This window comes from Mastigoproctus giganteus, chromosome 12 (assembly GCF_048544385.1).
Source record: "Mastigoproctus giganteus isolate SK-2022 chromosome 12, ASM4854438v1, whole genome shotgun sequence".
Taxonomy (NCBI): Eukaryota; Metazoa; Arthropoda; class Arachnida; order Uropygi; family Thelyphonidae; genus Mastigoproctus; species Mastigoproctus giganteus.
Genome location: NC_143586.1, coordinates 38840641 through 38863525, shown reverse-complemented (window position 1 = coordinate 38863525; position 22885 = coordinate 38840641). Strand labels below are relative to the sequence as shown.

The 22885-nt window shown below is 36.4% G+C and overlaps 1 protein-coding gene across 1 annotated transcript in view; it reads left to right on the top strand.

Annotated features, from left to right (window-relative positions):
• Nucleotides 1–22380, top strand: part of LOC150076912 (uncharacterized) — a 347314-nt gene extending 324934 nt beyond the window's left edge. The window contains exons 14-15 of the mRNA XM_090385729.1: nt 17674–17785; nt 22081–22380. Of these exons, the coding sequence (XP_090241855.1) occupies nt 17674–17785; nt 22081–22380 (412 nt within the window). The remainder of the gene's footprint in view (nt 1–17673; nt 17786–22080) is intronic.
• Nucleotides 22381–22885: the final 505 nt, after the last annotated feature.

Genomic DNA, 22885 nt, shown 5'->3' with positions numbered 1-22885 from the left:
GGGGAACCTTAAGTAAAAACTTAAGTAGTTCATACATCAGTGTGTTCTTGTCAAAGTTAAACCCAAGTTTATGACTCTTAGTTTTAGTGTGCTTCATTTTAATGTCATGCTATGTCCACCTGTCCAGGTCAAAAGCTAAGCTTCCTCCCACCTCCCAACAAAAAAAAAAAAAAAAAACCTTAAAACATTTCCCATTAGTATTGGGCAAAGTTTTTAGTACTTTTACTTTAGGAGTTAGGAGGTTTCACTTTTAACACTGGGTGGAAAATCCACCCAGTATTAAAATAATATAGAGAAAAATATGTTAAAATATAGAAGAAATGTTTTCTCTATAAAATAATATATGCAGAAATAATGCAGTTTTTTTTTTAATTTAGAAATCTCTACTGTATTGTATACTAAATAAGAATATGCAAGGTGTGACTATTAAATACAATAGAGCATCGAAAATCCAAACATCAGTAATCCGTACAAGCCAGCATTTAATTTTTTTTTTATGCTAGTGCGATAAAATAATTACAATAAGTGCCAGTTATTGTGATCACATTTGCAAATCGAATTTTGATTATATTAAATTCTAATTATCGAAAATCAGAAGAATATTATCCACAGGCTATAGAAATGAAGATATAAAGCACAAATATTTGCACCTTTTTTTTTTCTCTCTTACCAATTACAAAATTAAATGATGTGTAAAAATCTGAAGAATATTATCCACAGGTTAGCAAAATAAAAATAAAAATTTACACTTACGACGTACATAGATTAATTAATATTCATACGGTACTAACTAAACATAACACTTTGTAATCTGATATTTCTGTTCACTGACATTTTTTTTTTTTTTTTTTTGTTGTTGTTGTAATATCTAAAACAATAAAAAAAGATAAGCGTCAATGAATAACAAAGAACACAGCATGCTGAAACTGCAACTAGCAATGAGCACGAGCAAGATACGGAGTAAAAAGATTCTGAACAGAGTTTTTACGGAGTTTATTTTACCGTACTGTAGTTTCTTTGTCTTTTAAAATGAAGCAGAAATTTTTACCGATTGAATCGAAGATTGAAATTTAAAATACATTTTCAAAGGAAGAAGTTCGCATCGAAACATGATTCAGGTGGTGCAAAAAAAAAAAAAGAAAAACTATGAGAACAGCTAGTGACCCATCCCTCAAAGATGCCATTTATTTGTTGTTCACACAGAGACAAAGTTTTGGCGATCCCTCAGATTTTAAAGCCAGTGTTTTTATTTCTAAACTTACTAAACTTTTTTTTTTAGTCTCCAGAACAGTATAGAACAGTATTTTTGATGAGTTCAAAAATCCGAACAAATTGGAAGTCTGAACTACCCCCTGTCCCAATTAGTTCGGATTATCAATGCTCTACTATAATTAGACTGTTGCGATAAAATAAATGTTGTGAAATATTTCATACCTTACAAGTTATCCCCTTGCCTTGGGCTTGCACACACTGTTCCATACAGTTCTTCCAAACACAAAAACATTTCTGGAAGTTATCTTCTGTAATCCCTTTTAACACTTCAGTTGTGTTTTGTTCAGTCATACCCTTTTCAGTTTGGGGAACAGGAAAAAAAAGTCAGGTGAGTAGGGTGCATATTCACATGTAGGGATTTGTTTTTTACCAGAAACTTTTAAACAGAGAGCATATTGTCTTGATGAAGTATCCAACCATCCTTCCACAATTCAGGTCTCTTCCTTTGAATTTTTTCACACATCCTTGTCAGAACTTCAGTGTATGTTTGGTTGACAGTCTAATTTGATGGAATGTATTCAGTCATAATAATTCCTTTAATATCAAAGAAAACAAGAAGTATGGTTTTAATTTTTGATTTTCACATTTTTGCTCTGTGGGATTGTTTTATCTTCCATTGCATTGACTCTCTTTTAGTTTCTGGATCATATTGGAACAGCCAGGTTTCATTGCAAGTACTTGGAGTCGTCTTGTTCTCTAATCTTCATTCAAAATTTTTGGCACCATCTTGGTATACTCCACACTTTTCTCATTCCTAAATTTTCAGTTAAAATTTGTCTGTTTCTTTGTCCATTTTGAGTTCTTATGCACCCATTGAAATGCTTAAGTGATCACCATTTAAGCATTAGAATGGCTGCATCAGAACTCAATATAAAGCAACCATTCTAAATTTTAAATGCCCACCGGCACTAACATTTGTGGCCTGAATAGGCATCATTTCTAATCAGTGTCCGTACTCTGTGTGCATTTTCTTCAGTTTTCCTGGATACTAAAAACTAGATAAATTCTTATAATGGATGGATGGGTGAGGTGGGTAGGTTTTTTTTTTTTTTTTTTCCTAATACTATAAGCTTGCTTTCTTGCAACATTTTCAACTCCTAATACTGATACCAGATGGCCTAGTCATTCATTGTCTTCCACATTCTCTCTTCCTTCAAAAAATCTTTTATTCCATTCAAACATACAAGCTCTTGAAATAGTGTTAACTACATCGAGAGCTCTATAACTATACAAAACAATTACAAAGGGTACTAGGAAAGTTTTGCAATATGACGCAACAATGAATCACAGGAAGCTGCTTGTTGCTGCATGTTGAGACATGTTCATACGTGCATAGTAGCCACCGCGCCAAGTCGATGGGCTCAGTTATTCATTAGTAGTGAGAATGTAAAGTGCTTGCGATGGCATCGTGGTCACGAAATGAGATAAGGACAGTTTTGCGGTATAATTTCGTGTGTGGTTTAACCATAGACCAGTGCTTAGAAGAAATGACTCTTGCACTAGATGATGATTGTCCACATCGTACAACGATATTCAGGTGGTATAGAGAATTCCAAAGGGGAAATTTCACTCTGGAGGATTCTGAGAGGCCGGGAAGGCCACGAATGTCAGTTACGGAGGAAAACGTTACTGCTGTGAGGAAAATGCTTGACGAAAACAGGCGAGTGACCTACCAACAGATAGAGGATACTTTGGGCCTAAATGCACCAGCAATTCGTTCGATTCTGCAAGTTCATTTGCACGTGAAGAAACTTTGTTCTCTCTGGGTGCCGCATCAACTGACTGAAGAGCAGATGACACGACGTGTGACTTGGTGCCGGGAGATGTTAAAAAAGTTTGATAAGGGACAATCTCGGTATGTGAACAACATCGTGACCGGTGACGAGACTTGGCTGTACTATTACGATCTGCCGACCAAGGCTCAAAACAAAGTTTGGGTCTTTGATGATGACGACACACCTGTAATTGTCAGAAAATCCCGATCTGTAAAGAAGAAAATGATAGCTGTATTTTTCAAATCGAGTGGAATTGTGGAACGTGTCGTTTTGGACACGCAGAAGACAGTCACAGCTAAGTGGTATACTGAACAATGCCTGCCTAAAGTCATTGGATCTATGAAGAACCTGCGGCCAAAGTCAAGAATGGACACCTGGTACCTCCATCACGAAAATGCTCCAGCTCACCGCGCCAAAGCCTGCACCGAATATTTGACCACGACAGGACTGAAACTTCTCGAGCACCCTCCCTACAGTTCAGACCTTGCTCCCTGCGACTTTGCACTGTTCCCGCATGTGAAAATGAAGCTAAAAGGGAGGCGGTTTTCCAGTGATGAGGACCTTCTACGGGCTTGGGACAACGAGTGTGCTTTACTCCCTAGTGAAACTTGGCAGAACTGGTTTAAAGATTGGTTTCAGAGGATGGAGAGGTGTATTGAATGTAGAGGAAATTACTTTGAAAAAATTAAATAAACAAAGCTGTATTGCAAAACTTTCCTAGTACCCTTTGTACAATACATGACATTAAAAAATAAGTTAGTTAAAATTTCAGACACATCAACAAATAATAACAATTCATGATTTAACAAAAAAAAAAAAAAAAAAAAACTTTTATGCACAAACTAAGAAAATTTTGTTTCTGCACATCTGCCACATTTCCCATTCATTCTAACCATCATGTGGCAACAAAAAATAATTAGATAGTATGAAACAGAGCTGTAATACTCAATATAGTACGTGGAACACTTCCGAATGATACCCTCCAGAAATTAAAACGGAAAAAACGAAAAAATCGACAACTTACCGGTACATTAAAGTAAAATATAAATAATTAAATAATCAATTTAACACAATTCAAAATCAATTTAAAACTATTAAAATTCAAATTAACGCAATTAAAAGAATCTAACGAAAATATTCAAAACGATTTTCCTTCCTGAAGCTGACAATGCTTTTCGACCGACTGTCGTGATCACAGGAATGAAAATTACCGAATCAGGCTAAACCTGCAACTTAAATAGTGATTATATGTCTTCGCGCATGCGCGTAAAGGTCCACGCATCGGAGATCAAATATGGCCGTCGAACATTAACAGAATTCTCGTGTAATTTAATTTCAACGGTTTCTGCAATTAATAGTCGCGTATAATTACGTTGAACGTTAAGTATTTTGGCCTCGTTAAATAAAAAAGTATGTTTTTCGTTAATGGCATGAAAGGCTAATTCTGACGCTGCTGAACGAGAAGCACGAACTGAGGCTTCGTGTTGATTTACACGAATATTAAGAGAAAACCGCGTCGAACCTTGGTAAGACGAGTCGCAATCACCGCAAGAAATGTTGTATACTAGATCATTAATTTGTGTTGCGAACGCGGAAAGAACCGAGCGATTGTTCAGTATAGTGTGTAACTTCCGTATAGGCCTAGCTATAATTTTAAATTCGGTATCTTTAAAGAATCTGTTAAGCTGTTTGTGCCACTGTTCAACATATGGGACCGAAATAAAGTATTTTTTGATATTACCATTGTTGATTGGTGTAGTATTTTGTATCCTATCCTTAGTTTGTACCCTAATTCGATTTATTGTGTTAATGGGATAACCCCTGTTCAAGAATCTGCTAGTTAATATTTGTATTTCTGAGTCCAAAGCAGAATCCGTCGTTGAATATTTATAGGCATTTAGAAATTGATTAAAGATAATCGATCTTTTGTAGGTGAACGGGTGGTAGCTATTATAATGTTTTCGGTTTTCGATAGATGCAAAATTGTATTTTGTTCGAGTCCCGGGTAAGCGTGAAATTTAGAAAGTTTAATGACTTAGTATCCGTATCTTCCCTTTCCAATGTAAATTTGAGTCTAGAATGAATATTATTAAATGAATGTAAAATGTCTTGGATAGTACTACTATCGGTAATAACTAGAACATCGTCTAAATACCTCCCATAGTATGTGATACGGGGACGAAAAGGTGTCAAATGTATCTGCTCAATCGTTGAGAGATAGATCTCTGACATTAAGCCACTCAGGCTCAAACCCATTGGTAATCCAAAAATTTGTTTGTACACCTTGTCTCGAAAGGTGATGTAGTTAGCCTCAACTAATAGTTTAATTAAGTTATATTTTACTTTAATTATTTATATTTTACTTTAATGTACCGGTATTTTTTTCGTTTTTTCCGTTTTAATTTCTAGAGGGTATCATTCGGAAGTGTTCCACGTACTATATTGAGGTATACTCCTGTTATTAATTTACTAATGAAAAAAATAAATAATTGCTGGATCGTTACTGGCCCAATTTTAATAAGAGAGTCCACCCACTGGGAGTAAGTTATAGCATGCAAATGGATGGACAAAGAAATAATGGTTATTGGATTTCTATTGGTCCAGTTTTAATGAGATTTTGAATGGCTGGAGAAATCTTTCTAAAAGGCCTAAATATAAAATTTTGTGAAAATCCATCCACTGAGAATTAAGTTATTACACAAGGATGGAAATAAAAATAAGAAATAATAATTGCTGGATTTCTGTTGGTCCAATTTTAATGAAATTTGGAATGGCTTAACAGACCTTTTTAAAATGCCCGAATATAAAATTTCATGAAAATGTGCCCACTGGGAGTTGAGTTGTTACATGTGGGTGGATGGACGGATGGATGGACAAACATGATAAAGACACATATGTGCCAATGCACCTAAAAAGAGATATATGATGCAGATTTTTCAAAAACTAATAAAAGTTGCATTTGCATAGTTAGAAGACAGCTTGAAAAGGAAGTCTAGCTGATATATATGCATAACAGAACTGATGAACCACATTTCACAAATTAATAGATAAAACAAAGATGCTGAGCAATTTGGCATCATCAAAGAACCAATAATATCAAGGTCCTTTCATGGAGGGGTTGGAGCAGTTGAGAGTAGTACTACTTACACATTACTTTTGTGCAGATATGTTCCCTTAGTGACATCACTACAGAGAAATGATGTTGGTGGGAAGGACATTCCTAGCCAACTTGAAAACTCCTCTCCAGCAATTTTTGTTTGTGGCAAATTGGAGAAAGTCAGCATCCACTTGCTTCACTGTTGATATTATTCAAATGGCAGAAATCTGACAGTTAATGAATAATGATCTATTTGTTATGGAGTAATATATTTTAAGAGGATTATTTAGGAAAAATTGACAGTTGAAAATTGGTGGCAAGGCTTTTTCTAAGGGCAGCTCTAAGTAACTTGTATTTGATAAATATAAAGATGTTCGTGTACTTGAGCAAATGAAGTGATGAGAGAATAATTTTCTTATCCTCCAAATATTTGTGTACAGCAAAGCCTCAATTAGTATGAAATTTGATTTGGTACAAATTATAAAATTATACCAGACCTTATTTAATACGAGTCAAAATTCAGTTAGTACAAATTTTTATTCCAAATTGTGCCAAAAATTACATTTGAGTTATCGATGACTGACACCGCGTTGCACCAACCAAACACTCACTGGTCAGTTCGCACAAATATATGGATATTGTCATGTGAAGACGTGCTACAGCTTGTTATCCTGTATATGTGTACAGTATTGTATTATATTTTAAATTTTAATAAACTGCCCTTAGCAAATATAAACAAACGCTCCATTTTTTTTTTTTTTTTTTTTTTTTTTTTATGTGAACCCCAAACACGAGAGGTATTATAACCTATAGTACTTAGTACCGTGCTTGGGTTGGAGGTTGAGAAGATGAAAGAAGATATTTGTTGACACTGGACTTGAACTTCTGTAGATTGTAATTTTCAGGAAATACGTATGAAGGAAGGTTGTTCCAGAAAACGGCAGTTGAATGAATAAATGAGGAAGGTGAAAAGTTGGTTCTGTGGGTTTGAAGTTGGACAGTAAATGGATGTTGGCTGGTGGTGGCACGTGTTCGGACTATTTTGAAAGAGAGAGCGGGAATTATAGAAGCCAATTCAGAAGAACAGTGCCCATGGAAGTATCTGTAGAAGAGGCATGCAGCAGAAACAGTACGTCTATGAGAAAGCGAGTGGAGAGACTCTGTTAGAGATGAATCATTAATTAACCTAATTGCCCTCTTCTGAATGGAATCAAGAAGCCTGAGAGAGGTTTTGGGGGCACCACCCCAGATCTGGGAAAAATATTCCATGGCAGGGCGGATTTGCGATTTATACAGAGTGAGCAGCTGTTTGGAAGAAAAGTAACGCCGAGAGCGAAAGAGAAAACCAAGTTTTTTAGATGCAGAGGAAGCAATATTTGTAATGTGCTTGTGCCAAGAGAGATTAGAAGTCAGGGTAATCCCCAAAAGAGATATATCATTTTGCCTAGAAATCGGAGTGTCACTAAAGATAAGCATAGGAGCAGAAGAATCCTTTTTGCGAGATATAAGACAAGACTGAGTTTTAGAAGGGTTGAAATCAACTAAGTTGTCTTTGCCCCACTGGAGAATTACCTGAAGATCGGCATTTAAGGAATTGGTAGTAGATTTTCGAGAAGTTGAAGCTGATTGAGCAGGACAAGGTTTCTTAAAATGGAAAGTGGAATGCAATGTGCTATTATCGGCAGAACTATGGATAGGATTTCCAGTCAATGGAAGAAGGTCATTAATATACAAGAGGAAAAGAGTGGGGGAAAGAACTGAACCTTGGGGGACACCGGCATTAGTGGAGAAGTTAGAAGACAGAGAGCCATCTACCATCACCCTCAGTGAGCGATCAGAGAGAAAACTGGATAACCAATTACTAAAAACAGTTGGCAAACCATAAGATGGAAGCTTGTTTAGAAGACCTTTATGCCAAACACAATCAAAAGCCCTTGAGATGTCAAGAGCAACTACTTGTGTTTCACCGAACCTTTCCATTGAATTAGTCCATAAATGGGTAACATAAGCCAGAATATCACCAGTGGATCGACACTGACGGAATCCATACTGGCGATCGTTGATCAGATGGAAGGTTTCTAGGTATTTTAAGAGTTGGCGGTTAATTGATTTCTCCATTACTTTAGAAAGAGTAGAAGTAATTACAATGGGACGATAATCGGATGGGAGGGATTTGTCACCCTTTTTAGGAACTGGCCGGATATGAGCAAATTTCCAAGCAGAAGGAAAAACACCTTTGGAATAAGAAAGTGAAAAAAGGCAGCAAAGAATAGGAGTAAGTTCAGCAGCACAGGTTTTGAGAACAAGTGGAGAAATGCCATCAGGACCTGAAGCTTTCTTAGCATCAAGATTCATCAAAATCCTTCTGTTATCCTTTTGACGGAAGACCATAGGAGGCATTGAATGGAGTGTGTTGGGAATGGTGGGAGGTGTTTTACCAAGATCATTAATACATGAGCTGAAAGAAAAATGGGATGCTAGCAGGTCAGCTTTATCCTTGTCTGAAGTGACAACAGAACCATCTGGTTTGGACAGAGGTGGGAGCAGAGATGGGCAAAAGTTGCGGCCAATAGCTTTGGCAAGAGACCAGAATGCTTGGCTACCATTAGGGCAAGAAGCAAGTTTTCTACTCTTAGCCTGTTCAAACTCTAGTTTGGACTGATTAATAACTGCTTTACAATTGTCGCGAACTTTGGTGCAGGCAGAAAATGACACTGAAGAATTAGAAACAAGCCAATTACGATATGCAACATTCTTTTCTTGAACAGCCTTAGCACATTTATTGGAAAACCAAGGTTTAGATAAAGAACGAGATTTTAAAGTGGAGTGTGGGATAAAGGATTCCATTCCTGCAAGAATAATTTCACTGACACGATCTGAGCAAACGTTAACATCAGAAGTTTTGAAACAGTAATCCGACCATGGAAAAGAAGAAAAGAAGTCTCGCAGGTCATCCCATTTTGCATTCTTGTAATGCCAAACAACACGAGGTTGGGAATAGCCATGAGATAAAGGTTCCATTGGAGAAGAGACAATCACCAAGTTGTGATCTGAAGTGCCTAAAGGAGCTCTCACTTCGACCATGTACTTAGAAGGGTTGTTTGTGAGAAAAAGATCAAGCGTATTGGCTGTATGATTAGGATTGTCTGGTATTCTTGTAGGTAAATGAACAATCTGTGCTAGGTCATTAGTAATTGCAAAAGCCTCAGCATCTCGACCTGCTCGGTCGGTGTGACTAGAAAATGGAAGCCAGCTGGAGTTGTGAACATTAAAATCACCAAGGAAAATTACCTCACTGTTAGGAAAGTTGGACTGGAGAAAGTCAAGTTGCAAAGAGAGGAAGTCAAAGAGCTCCAAGTGATTTGTGGAGTTGGGAGAACGGTAGAGACAATAGATGAATTTGACACAATGAGGTAGAGAGATTTTAAGCCAGAGAAGATCAAAGAGAGGAGATTCCAAATTGCCAAGTCTCTGACAGGGAATATCAGAACGGACATATGCACAAGTACCACCTTTGAGGCGAAAGGAATCATACAGCGAATAATTTGGGCATCTGTGATGAGCAGTAGTTGAATCAACCAATAACTGAGATTCTGTCAGAAAAAGTAGATGGGGTTTGGCGGACTGCAAGTGGAAGATCCATTTGGAGTAGCATACTATCATTACTGTCATTAACAACCCTGCCAACCTTTGTATCATCTACAAATTTGGACATTAAGCCTGATATACCTTCATCAATATCATTGATAAATATACAAAACAACAATGGGCCCAACACCGAACTCTGGGGAATTCCACTAATAACATTTGTCCACGAAGAGCAGTGTCCATTGATTACACTCTCTGTTGTCTCCCACTCAACCATCCCTTTATCCATTGTAGCAGTTTACCCATGATGTCATACCTCTCCAATTTGTACAGCAATCTTCCATGTGCAACAGTATCAAAAGCTTTCCTGAAATCCAAGTATGTGATATCAAAATTATTTTTGGCATTCAGTTCCTTTGTGACCACATCATAGTAAGCAATCAAATTGGTCGGACAAAACCTCCCTTTTACAAACCCATGCTGTGTCTTAACGATTACTGCAGTCTTGTCTAGATGATCCTGCAATGTTTCTTTAACCAGTGATTCCATTATTTTCCCCGGAACACAAGTTAAACTAACAGGTCTGTAGTTACTTGTCACCTTTTGAACCTCCTTTGTGAATTGGTGATACATTTCCACACCTCCAGTCCATAGGAACTTCCTCTGAGTCCAAGGAAGCTCTCATAATTATGGCTAAGGGTTTGCTTACTTCCTTTGCTGCCTCCTTTAATATAACTGGATATATTTTGTCCACCCCAGGTGCCTTCGTTATGTTTAACTTCAACAATTTCTCCTCCACTTTGCTCTCAGTTATATTCAATCACTTAGCTCCCTGTTAGCATTTGATAAATTTCTGGCACTCCCCTCTTTGAATAACTCCTCATGTGTGAATGTAGATGCAAAATACTCATCAGTTTATCAGCTACCTGAGCATGATCATCAATACTCAACCCATCTATGTTTAGTGGTCCAATCTGATTCATCCCTGTCAGCAAAATTCTTATATATCATTGACAAACTCCATGACCTGCCCTGGCAGCCCGTCTGCACTGCTCAGTGAGCTTCATATTTAACTGCACAATTACCCCCAGGTCTTTTTCACTTTCCACTTGAATCAGAAATACATTTTTATTAACCTTTTGTAATATATATGTTAATAAACAGATAAAAAATTGTGCTTAAAAATTTTTATTGCATATTTTCATTGGGGTTGGACCAATTATCATACTTAGTGTTATAATAACTTTGAATAGTGCGAATTTGTTTAATACAATAGCGCAGGATTCATTATTCATACTAATTAAGGCTTTGCTGTATTTGGAAAACCTGACCATTGAGATGGAACTCATTCACATATTAAAACAATTTTGTACGTTGAAAATAGATATTGAAGGAAAAACTGCTGTAAAGTATGGTTTGTTAGTATAAGCTATGCGTTTTTAACAAAGCCTATAAAAAATTAATTAATGTAAGTTATCAAGTTAAAGAAATGGATAAAAGAGAACAAACAAGCAGACATTCTTACACATCTTTATGAACAAAAATACTTACACATATTTACACACTCTGGATGCAAATGTGTATGCAGTGTTCATGCGTTTTTAACAAAGCCTATAAAAAATTAATTAATGTAAGTTATCAAGTTAAAGAAATGGATAAAAGAGAACAAACAAGCAGACATTCTTACACATCTTTATGAACAAAAATACTTACACATATTTACACACTCTGGATGCAAATGTGTATGCAGTGTTCTGGAGATTTTTTTCAGATATTTTTTTTTCCAAGTTTTTTGAAAAAAATTGTATATGTTGATTTTTATTGTTTCTTTGGTTATTTGTTTTTGTTATATATATATATATTTTTTTTTTGTTGTTATGTTTTATTCATTTCTTATTCTAGTATGTGTGAATCATATACTAGAATAAGCACTATTCTAGTATATGATTCACATATACAGGGTGTCTCAAAAATATTGGTACAAACGTTTAGGGAAGGTAGGTAACATCTAAAGGAATGTGAATCGCATAGGAACCCATAACCGGAAACGTCACGGGAAAGTAGTAGCAGAGGCACAAGAAGCAGAAATGACACAAGACAGTAATTAGTGGCAAACATTTATTTGGCATAATGTTAACAATGGAGTGTGAGATGGATGCATTTCATGATGTTACAACAGATGCGCGAAGGTTCCACCATGAGATGCGATGCATGCATGACACCGACGCAGCATGGATTGGCAGACACAGTCGAACACACCTGGAGTTTCTTTGACAGTAGCAGCAGCAGCAGCGCAGATGACTCTCGCCACGAGATCCGTTTCCGTCTCCACAGGCAATTCACACACGATAGATTTGAGGGCCCTTCCCCACAGAAAGAAATCAAGGCTCGATAAATCAGGTGAGCATGAGGGCAGGCAACGGGTCCACCACGGCCAATCCATTGATGCCCAAAATGCCTGTTCAAATGGTCACGAACATACCTTCCATAATGGGCAGGCGCCTCGTCATGTTGAAACCAAATGTTGCGTCTCACATTTGCTGGAACATTATCAAGTAACCCCGGTAGAACTTGTTCAAGAATGATCCGATATTTAGCGGAGTTCATGCGGGCTGGTAACAGGTATGGGCCAACTAAGCAGTCATCAACCATACTTGCCCACACATTTATTGCAAAGCGATGTTGTGCTGCATGGGGGCGCACACCGTGTGGATTGTCGTGAGCCCTCACATGAGCATTGTGCTGATTGAATAAGCCTTCCCGAGTGAAATAAGCCTCATCCGTGACCAAAACATAGGCTGGAAAATTCAAATCTTGAACACTTTCTTGGAGAAACCACTGCGCAAAAGCCACACGTGCAGGATGATCTTGGGAGATTAGTAACTGAACCCTTTGAAGATGAAAGGGGTGTAAGCTATCGTCGTGCCAGACACGCTGTACACTGCAACGAGACACTCCTAAGGCAGAGGCAACAGCATGTGTGCCTCTAGTAGAATTATTCTGGACAGCGCATTCAACACACTTTCTTCCATGGTGGGAGTTCACGTCGAACGTGGTCTGCCTGCACTACTCCTGTTACCTCTAAATGACCCATAATCGCACAAATTTTGATGCACACGTGCAAACAAACGGTGGTCCAGTACATGTCTGTCTGGGAAGCGTTCTCCATAAATTCGTTGAGCTGCTCGTCCATTGCCCTCCCAATCCATACACTAGGTGCATGTCTGCTAGCTCACAGTTTGTATATCAATGCATGCTCTTCATGCGGCGACTACTGCTTGAATGAGTAAACCAGAAATTTTCCCTCTCGCAAACTGATGAACAGCGCCGTCTACCGACTTACGGTGACGTTTCTGGTTATGGGTTCCAATGCGATTCACATTCCTTTAGATGTTAACTACCTCCCCTAAACGTTTGTACCAATATTTTTGAGACACCCTATATACTAGCATATGTTCACCCAGAGTTGAAATAGTTGTGCCATTCTTACTCATTTTATAAAATTTAGTTAGAATGTTTATTCATTTGGTCCTTCTGTTTCTCTTATTTCTTCACTGTTGAGGAGCTAATGAAGTCAGAAATAATCAGCAGTTTATAACCATGTTATTTGGTATTTCTATTTTGGTTGGTCCTTGTGTATTTACCCAGAGTATATTTAATTAGATATAAAGTTTTTGAGGTGCTGTATTTATTCATAACATTATTTATTAATAACGTAAGTTATTTATTAATAACATTAACACCATCTGACAGACTGGAGTGCACTTCATCTGTCCAAGGATATTATTGTGCCATTCTTCCTTCTCTTCCAGTTTGGAAGCAGATTGGTGCAAAGTCACGTGTGGTCATCTGCTTGAACCTGTGAAATCTTATAAGAAACATGCAAAGTATTTTACAAAGAGCCTTCTATACCTTGATATCAGACACTACCGGTTGATGAGAAACAACATTTGCACTAGTGGTATCCGCTGGATTTATGCTCTTCTACTGCCTATGAAGACTTCAGCAACAGTTTCTGTTGGTACAAGGTTGTCCTTTATATGGTCAATCACAAGTGCAGTCTTTGACTTCAGATTTCTTTCTCAGATTGCTAACAGCTTACTAGAACGTAGAATACAACGGAAATTATGCACCCATCAATTTGCAGTGCATTACATTCCTGCATGTATGCTTCAGAAACTCCTCACATTGAACCCTTTCATTATCATCTTGGATTAATGATTGCTTTACACTTTATAAACATTAATTAAATAGTCATCCTATATCTGGTGATCAATGTGAATATTCCACAATCATAATTTCAACTCTCCACCAAGTACTTTCAGAGATATAAGGTCTCAAACCTTGGAAGATGTTTTATAATCACTCTGCATTCTGAAAACTTTTTTGAATGTAACCTATAGTGAAGCATCTAAAGCTGAAGAATTGCCTCAAATGATGAACAGTGAATCATCTCAATCTGAGGAATTGCTACAAATAGTGAACAGCGAGGAATCCAATTCTGAAGAGTTTCAACTGGCCATGAACAGCAAGGCTTCCAGCTCTCAGAAATTTCCACTAGTAGCAAATAGTAAGGTTTCCAGTTCTGAGGAATTGCCACCAATAGTGAACAGTGAAACTATAAATTCTGAGGAACTGCAACCAGTAGTGAACAGTAAGATATCCAGTTCTAAAAAATTGTGTGCAGTGGTAGTGAACAGTGAAGCATCAACTGAGGCACTGCATACAGTAGTAAATAATGAAGCATCTCAATCACAGGAATTACTTCCGGTAGTGAATAATGGATCATCTCAATCACAGGAATTGCTTCCAGCAGTGAAAAATGAGCCACCCAAGCATCTCATGGTGAAAAATGAAGGATCCACACCTGAAGACCTTTCTTTAGTAGTGAACAATGACACATCCAAATATGTAACTCTTCTTACTGAGAGTAGTAAAGACATTAAGACACCTAGGAGAAAAAGGAAGCGTAAGTAATTTATTAGCAATATTTAATTTGCCTAACAAGGAAATATGATTTTCTTTTATACTTCTTTTTTATTTAGATAAGGGGTGGGTACTGTTCTTTTTTGTGTGTGTGTGTGTGTGTGTGTGTGTGTGTGTGTGAGTGTGAGTGTGAGTGAGTGAGTGAGAGTTGTGAAATGGGAAGAATTTAAATTACCAGTGGCCAGAGAACCTCAAGGGAAAATTTTCCCAATTGAATTTGCCAGTATTTTTAAGTTGTTGATATTTACACATTAATGATTTTTAAATTATCAGAATTTATGGATATTATACTATAAATACACATAATTAAATAAAATTAAAACATAAATACATTAAAAAGGGTATTCTTATACTCTATTTATAATAAGTAAAATTGTGATGATATTACTATTTTTGAACGAATAGAATTTAAGTTAATTTGATCAAATTGATGTAGCCAATGAAGTGAATTGTGCATAGAAAATAAACAAACATATAGATAAATCAAAATCTGTTGATCTCACCGGTATAATAGTAATTTTATTTCTCTTCTTTCTAGGCAAAAAAAATACAGATTCATCTAACATATTTTAGAGACTGTTTCTACTTAATGTAACCTATTTCCTGCTTGTATTGTACTGCTACTCCCTAGTAATGCACAGTGTTTACCATTCCTCTTACTCCTTTGGTCACAGGTGGCACTACATGCCTCCACATGGTAACCTAGATATTCATTCAATACTCAGAATGAAAAGGAGTAAACATGGATCACTTAACCACTGCTTTAATGGAACCCTTAAACCCAGACCTTGAATATGTCAGGTACTCATAAAATGGTTAGATGACTCCATTCAGGAGATCTCATAGAAACATCTAATCCAAATTATTCTGGACAACTCTTGAAACAAACTACTTTTGGAGGTCTTTTTGTTTCATAATTCTGCTCAGAACTTTGAACACCTCTAAAGGGGTTAGTTTGGAGCAGGATCTCCTTACTATCCCCAATAAAGGATCACTGAAGAATTAGGCACAACGTATCATCCATGCCAAAAGAGTCATAACAAGAAAGACTGTGTTCTTTCCCCTCCATATCCCACAGTTTTGACATTTAATACTTCTGGTCTCCTTACCTCAGTTAAAGCAGGCTATTATTATTATTAGCCATATGGTGCAAGGAAGCCTGAGGCTTATGCTGCACCAGCCAAAAAAAAAAAAAAAAAAAATTCTGAGTTACCCTGAGAGAAAGAGAGAGAGAGAGAGAGAGAGTAAAAGGAAACACCACGAAAGAGAAGAATGGTGATATAATTGTAGGTGGTAGATGACTTTCATCAACCGGTGAAATACCACCACTTTGCTTATTGGAGGCTTGAAGTGGTGAAACCCATGTTTAGTCTCTAGAGCAAAGTTTCTGGTATCCCCCCTCCCCCCATACTTCTCCTTCAACCCATGCACGGTACTAAGTACTATAGGTTTTGATACCTTTCGTGTTTGGGGTTTTCATAAAAATAAAAATAATAAAATATTTTCATTAGTACTAATTCAGGAGAAAAAAAAAAAAAAAAACACAGGACTTGCAACTGCATATGTTGTATTTATTATTTTTTAATGCCAACAAAAAACCAGCATAGATACTAGGCAGTAATTTTGAGCAAAACAGTTAACTATTATTTAACTGCAGAGTTAAATAATACAGTCAGTCCTCGTATAGCACGATAGTTGTGCTCCTAGAAACCCTCGTGCAATGCAAAATCGTTCAATATGAACAACAGGCCCTATGGGAAAAATAGGGTTAGGTGCCGACCACCCAAGATTGAACACACATTTGTAACCAAAACATTACCAAACACAATAAATAATCGTAATAAAATATTGCTAATGCTTTTGCTTCTATCGTAAGCGAACTTGTTTTTTGTTTGATTTTCTATCCAAACAGATGACAGCCATTCGTTCCATCTCTTCCAATTCTTTGTGTCTTAATCTCATGGATTTTAATTATACTTTGAGTTGTTCCTGCTATGAAAGTTGTTTTTATTTTCTCTGCATTCTTTGTAATTCTCGGCGTTGCCTCATTTAGGTCTGTAGCACGTGCAATATCACATGGTCTTTCATTTCGCTCAAAGCGTTTCACAATTTCATATTTTTTCTCTATCGACAGGGGCGGACTGGCCATTAGCCTTACCGGGGAAACCCCGGTGGGCCGGAGGCCGGTGTGATTTTGGCCATAAACGCTAGTATGAGGCCACTATAAATTTTCCCAGGTAAGAATTTTTGACCCAGTCCGCCTCTGTTTTTCGGTATTGCTTTTCTTTTTCTCTCCGAATCTGCAATGTCTTCACCAGGACGCTTCCTTTTCACACCTTTTAAGTATTTTACTCATTTTTAGGGAATAAAGCACAATTACAAAATGAGGAGGCACGCTTGATACACATAAACAGAGCTGCGTGCGTGTAGCAACTGAATAAACAACACTCTAAAGGCAGAGATACACTATTAACACCTCAAATTTTACTAAAGCACATTTCTAGGGATTACTACCATAAAACAATAAAAACAATTTCCAGTTGCGTTTCTGCTAGTGGAATCTGTTATAAACTGGTAGGAAACTCGATCTAATTGCATTTGCGATAATACCGATAGCTGGAATTGTGTGGGGTTTTACATTATTATGGTGAAATGTGTTTCCCCTTCACTGATATAAGAAACATAAATACATTTTCAGAATCTTCTCTTCATTCCTATCGTGTTGCGTTCGGTTGGGGTGATTCTGCGTTCGACTGCCATTTCTTGTAAACGCAAAGGCGAATCGTGCATAAGCGAATTCGGTTCGTGTTATATAAGATATCGTTCCCCTATTTATAAATCGTGTATGATCGAATTCGTGTAATGTAAACACGTGTTATACGAGGACTGACTGTACTGCCTTTCAAATGTAATAACAAACTAAAATATTTCTGTTTGCATATTATATCTTTGTAGATTATGTGAGCTTCAGTTGCTTTACTACAAAATTCCTAACATTTTAGGAGTAGCCTTACAAAAACTTCAGAAATTAAGAAAATTTGTTGTATGGCCCAACACAACAGATGTGGTAAGTGTTATTGGTATTTATTATGAAAGATAGCAGTTTTAGTATTTTTAAAATTTCAGCAATTAAAAAGATGGTAAATTCTTTATTATTATATTATATAAGATATCTTATTAATATAAGATATTTTTCTAATATTACACAGTAGTAAAGCTCTAGATTGAAGGCACTATTTTGCATTCTTGCTGAACAGAATTTATTCATTTAGTATTTGGAAATATAATTTGCACAGCCTAACATATCAGAAGCTTTTTAAAAAGTTCCTTTCATGCAGAAGTATAGACAGTAGACATGCCCCTCTCTTCCCCTGTAGATAATGAGTATATATCGTATTTTATTGTACACCACCCTACCAAAAGCCACTAGTCACCTATAGGTGTTGACACTTATTTATTCAACAAAATGTGTTGTGGGCATGTTCACCACAATACATTTTGTTGACCATAATGACTGCTTCGATGTGTTATGGAGGGCTCTCTACCAATTTCTGGTAGAAAGTAGGTGGTATTTTGCTTTATTCCTTCCTTTTTAGTATTCACAAGCACAACTAAAATTTTCCTCTTCACACAGTCTTCACCATATTTGCTTTGTGACAAGGAGCATTGTCATGTTGGAGTGTATTAAGGGTTTTACATAAAATTTACACAATGCAAGGCACACAGAATTATCCAGAACATCAGTGTAGGATGCAGCATTTGTGATCATATATGACCACACACTCTGACTAATGGAGCTAGACCGTACCATGGGAAACACCACAAATTGTGATACCTCCTCCCATTTCCAGTCATCCGTTATACTCAAACATGTCCATCAAACTGGAAGAGCATATAGCATGACTTGCCACTACACAGGGCTAATTTATACTGATGTACAGTACAGATTCAGGTGTCTAGTATCATTGTTGCAGACTCCAGGGTTTCCTCCGCTGTCCTCTGTACTGGGCATAGCCCGAGCCGTTACTTCCGGCCAACAGCAGAAATGTTCTGCTGTTGGCCGGACCCAACAAGCGTATAGCAGCCAGGGTACACCAGACACCAGGTCTAGCACCCCCGACCCCCCCCCCCATCCCTAGCTGCGAGGAGGCACACCAGGTTCTACTATTGCTGGGTCCTTACTGGGGTCCCAGGATAGCTGTGTGCTCCCCCCCCAAGGAATGTACAGTACAGGTTTGATGTGAATTGCACCAGATTTACCAGTCACTGGTGTACATTTGTTTTTGTTATCAAAGGTATGTTGTTTGGGCTGCCGCCATTCCTTATATGTTTGTCTGCTGCTGTGTGTGATTCAGATTCTGATTCTCCTGCCATCAGGACCTGATGGCAAAATGAGATGACTAGCTAGTACAATGTATATTGACTCCCAATGGACAATACTTTATGCCTTTCTGATAATTTTTTGATTTCAGTATCACCTCTGTACTACCATTTCTTCAACACATTACCATTTATTGACTTAGAAATGTTTAATTTCTAAGAAATTAAACATTCCTAAGTTTTAAATGTTTCCACTTACATGTTTGAAATTAATTCTGGACTAACCTCTAATTACCTTTATATTCCTAGATTGCATATTTTGTAATCACACCATAATTTCCTGCAGTTAGATGGGTGCTCCATGAGGCCCTTGGCATGATACGTCATATTTTGGCTTTAGATGTATTTCACAGTTTAAGGTTTAATTTAATTCAGTTAATTACTGGATCAAAAGAAGGAAGCAAAGTTGCTTCTGATACTTTTAAGCTATGTAAATTTTATTTCCACAACAAATCTTAGAGACTTCTTCAGAATTAATTAGCATTCACTTAATATTTCAGTTAATACAGCTGTTAATACAGTTTTTTTTTTTTTTTTAATTGAAAATGGTGTTTTTTTAATTATGATTTACACAATTTGTTGTACCTTCTTCATCATTTGTAATTGCCTTTTTTTTTTTTCTTCTCTTTTTTACTCATCCTCTATAATAGCTTTCTTTCTTTTACTTTCTTTCTTTCTGCTTTCTTTTACTTCATAATGATATTATTCCAAGAAACCAGTACATTTGGGTGTGCCAAGGCAGCTTTGTGGACACCTTGAGGAAAAGACTGTAAAACATTTAGTGGAAATATTAATGGTCCAAAGGAAAACTTTAATTAAAAAGGGTTTGTTAATCAAGAAAGTTGTTTGTTTTAAGCTTAGAAAGCTTTCTAAGTCAATAATAATTATGGCTGAGCATGCAGAGCGAATTACAGAGACAAACAGTGAATTAGCTTGATGCATCTGCAGACATAATTGGTTATAAGTTTAGCATTGTAACAACTAGCCAGTATCTTCTCTGATACTCCAAAATGCTACATGTATCTTATTCTTGGTCTTAAAATGTTGAAAGAACATTAGATTGCCTGCCTAGTGGGCTCAAGTCTATTACCTTAAGTAATGCGAGGTGATCTGATTGAGATGTATAAAGCCTTGAATGGTTTGAGCATGCTCAGTGCTGATGGGATTCTTCCTCTTGCTCAGAATAATCACCTGAGAGAGCATAAATTCAAATTGAGGAAAGACGGTTGTGTAGGATAGATGTGCGGAAGTTTGCCTTTAGCCAGCATGTGGTTGATTGCTGGAACAAACTTCCACCTGTCATTGTAGAAGTCGATAGCTTAAATAGATTCAAAGCAGAACTAGACAAACATTTGGAGCGAGTGGATGGGTGAAATTAGAATTTTTTTTTTTTTTTTTTTTGGCTGATGCTATATAAGCTTGCTTTTTTGCATCATGTGCCTTTGCTAATACTAATGTGCATATGAATTTAATCTTGCAACCCATGAATGAGTGGCCAAGATATGCAGTGGCCAGTTTGTGATCAGAATTGGACATCCATCTTAAATTAATAGAGAACAGCATTAAATCCAAAAATAAATACAATAAACACTTGTTTTAATGGATCTCAATTTAACAAAGTTTGTTAAATACAATTTAACAAACTTTGTTAAATTGAGATCCATTCTATAAAGAACCCCACAGCATGCTTTATTTCATAGTAATTAGTACAGTACTAGATAATGAGATAGAGACAAAATTGCATTTTTTTAGCTTTAATGGCCATTATAGCAGCTTGTTGTTGAAATATTTTACTGGACAGTTACTGCTATTATGAAGAAACTGTAAGTTGAAATTCATGAGGTGCATGAAAGTGTCCAGGATACCAGTGAAATAAGACAAGGATGTATTTACTCTCATGAGTATGGTGTAAAGTTTTTCCATTGAAGTTTCCCTTCAGGCAAAAGCAGTCTAAGATCAAAAGCATTGGATATAATCATAAACTTCATTAGTTTACTTCAGACTCTGAAATTGCAGATCTGTTATCATCACTTTAAAACCCTTGGGGAAATAGCTATTCCTGTTGACATATTCAGAGGCAGTATCAGAAAAATAACCAGCTAAAGCTTGCAAGCTTTTTCAAGCCTGTACCCTTTACAAGGTTCACATCAATAAAGACTGCCAGGTAGGCAGGTTTTTCTTTACCATCATCAGCCAGTTGTGTCAGACATCTGTAAGATGTTATTCAAATCCCAGAGAGAGAGAGAGAGAGAGAGAGAGAGAGAGAGAGAGAGAGAGAGAGAGAGAGAGAGAGCCCTCTTCAAACTTGAAATAAGCTTTGTTCAGAGTCACCATTACACAATGATACATCAAAATTTCAAACTCTTCTCCTCCATACAAGTGGTAAGTGCACAAAAATACAGTATTACAACATTAATGGTTTTGTTTCAGAGATTTTTATTTCACACTTTTCATAACAGTCTAGGAACTTTCTATCCATTATGTATTTCTTTTGAGTTTAACAGACAAGTAGCATTAGTGAACAGGTCTTATCCTCACCCAGGTTGTTAAATGAAGGTTTTACTTTAGTTTAAACATCATAATTTAAGTCACTGCTACACGGAAACTGTCTTTCTGGAACTGTTTTATACAATACAAAAAGAAATTGAATCTGATTTATTTATTTTTTTTTTTCCTTTATTACACCAGAGGCATTTAATTTAAGAAGTTTTACTTGCAGAAGACCATATTTTAGTCACTTAAAATTCTGTTCCTATCTTCATTCTGTTTAAGAGTAAATTTTAATGTGTATGTCAGTTATTAACAGTTTAGGTGCATCACTAGTAATATAAGTTTCTTAAGATGACATATCTAGGATGATTGCTTGAACAGCTGTTATCTATCTAAATTAATATTCCTGTTGACATAATCTTTTACTTCATTACAAAATACCTTCCTCCCATATTAAAATTTGTTACTAACAATATTTCTGTTTCCCTTTAGGCTTCTGTGGTAAATTATAACACATTACAAGCAGCAACTAAAGCTAAGCATTTGGATTCTTTTACTTGGGGTGTAGTAATTGAGGAAAATTGTGATAACCAAGATAAATGTGATATTCATATTTCAGTACTTCAGCCTCCCGTGTCAGCTGAATACAGTAGTGATTTTTGTTCTGATCACTTAACCTTGCCTGAATTGAGGAACAGATTAACTAAACTTCTGCCAAATATGAATATTCAGATACTGTTGATACCACTTAGTCAGGTCAACAAATATTGTAATACCTTAAGATTAGTTTAAAGGTCGATTGGAAAATTTGTTTACAACTGTTAATGTATAGTCAACTATCCTATAAAAGTTTATATATATATATCATATTTGATACAGTTTGAAGGAGGTGGGGGGGGTAACAATTTCTCTAAGAGAAATAATAGACATTAGGAAATATTTTGTAATTGTATTGTCTTCATGTGAGCACACGTGCACAGTGAACTAATTTAATGTAACATCAGGACCATCTTACGAAGATTGCATTTCTGCCTTCTTGATTCCACTAATGCCAAAATACTTCATCTATTCATCACACTTGGCTGATTATTATTCTGTTTTCTTCTGCAAATACTGAACACCTTAAAGGATAAAGCTGCCTTCAGAAAAAGGATCCCCTTCATCTTATTTCATTATATTTACATATGGTATATTATTTATACTGTTAAAGATGTTTTGAATATAATTTCTTTTTAATATTTATATTATGCTATTATAGCTGAGTAAAGAGCAGTTTTATTATGTGACTGTTAGATAT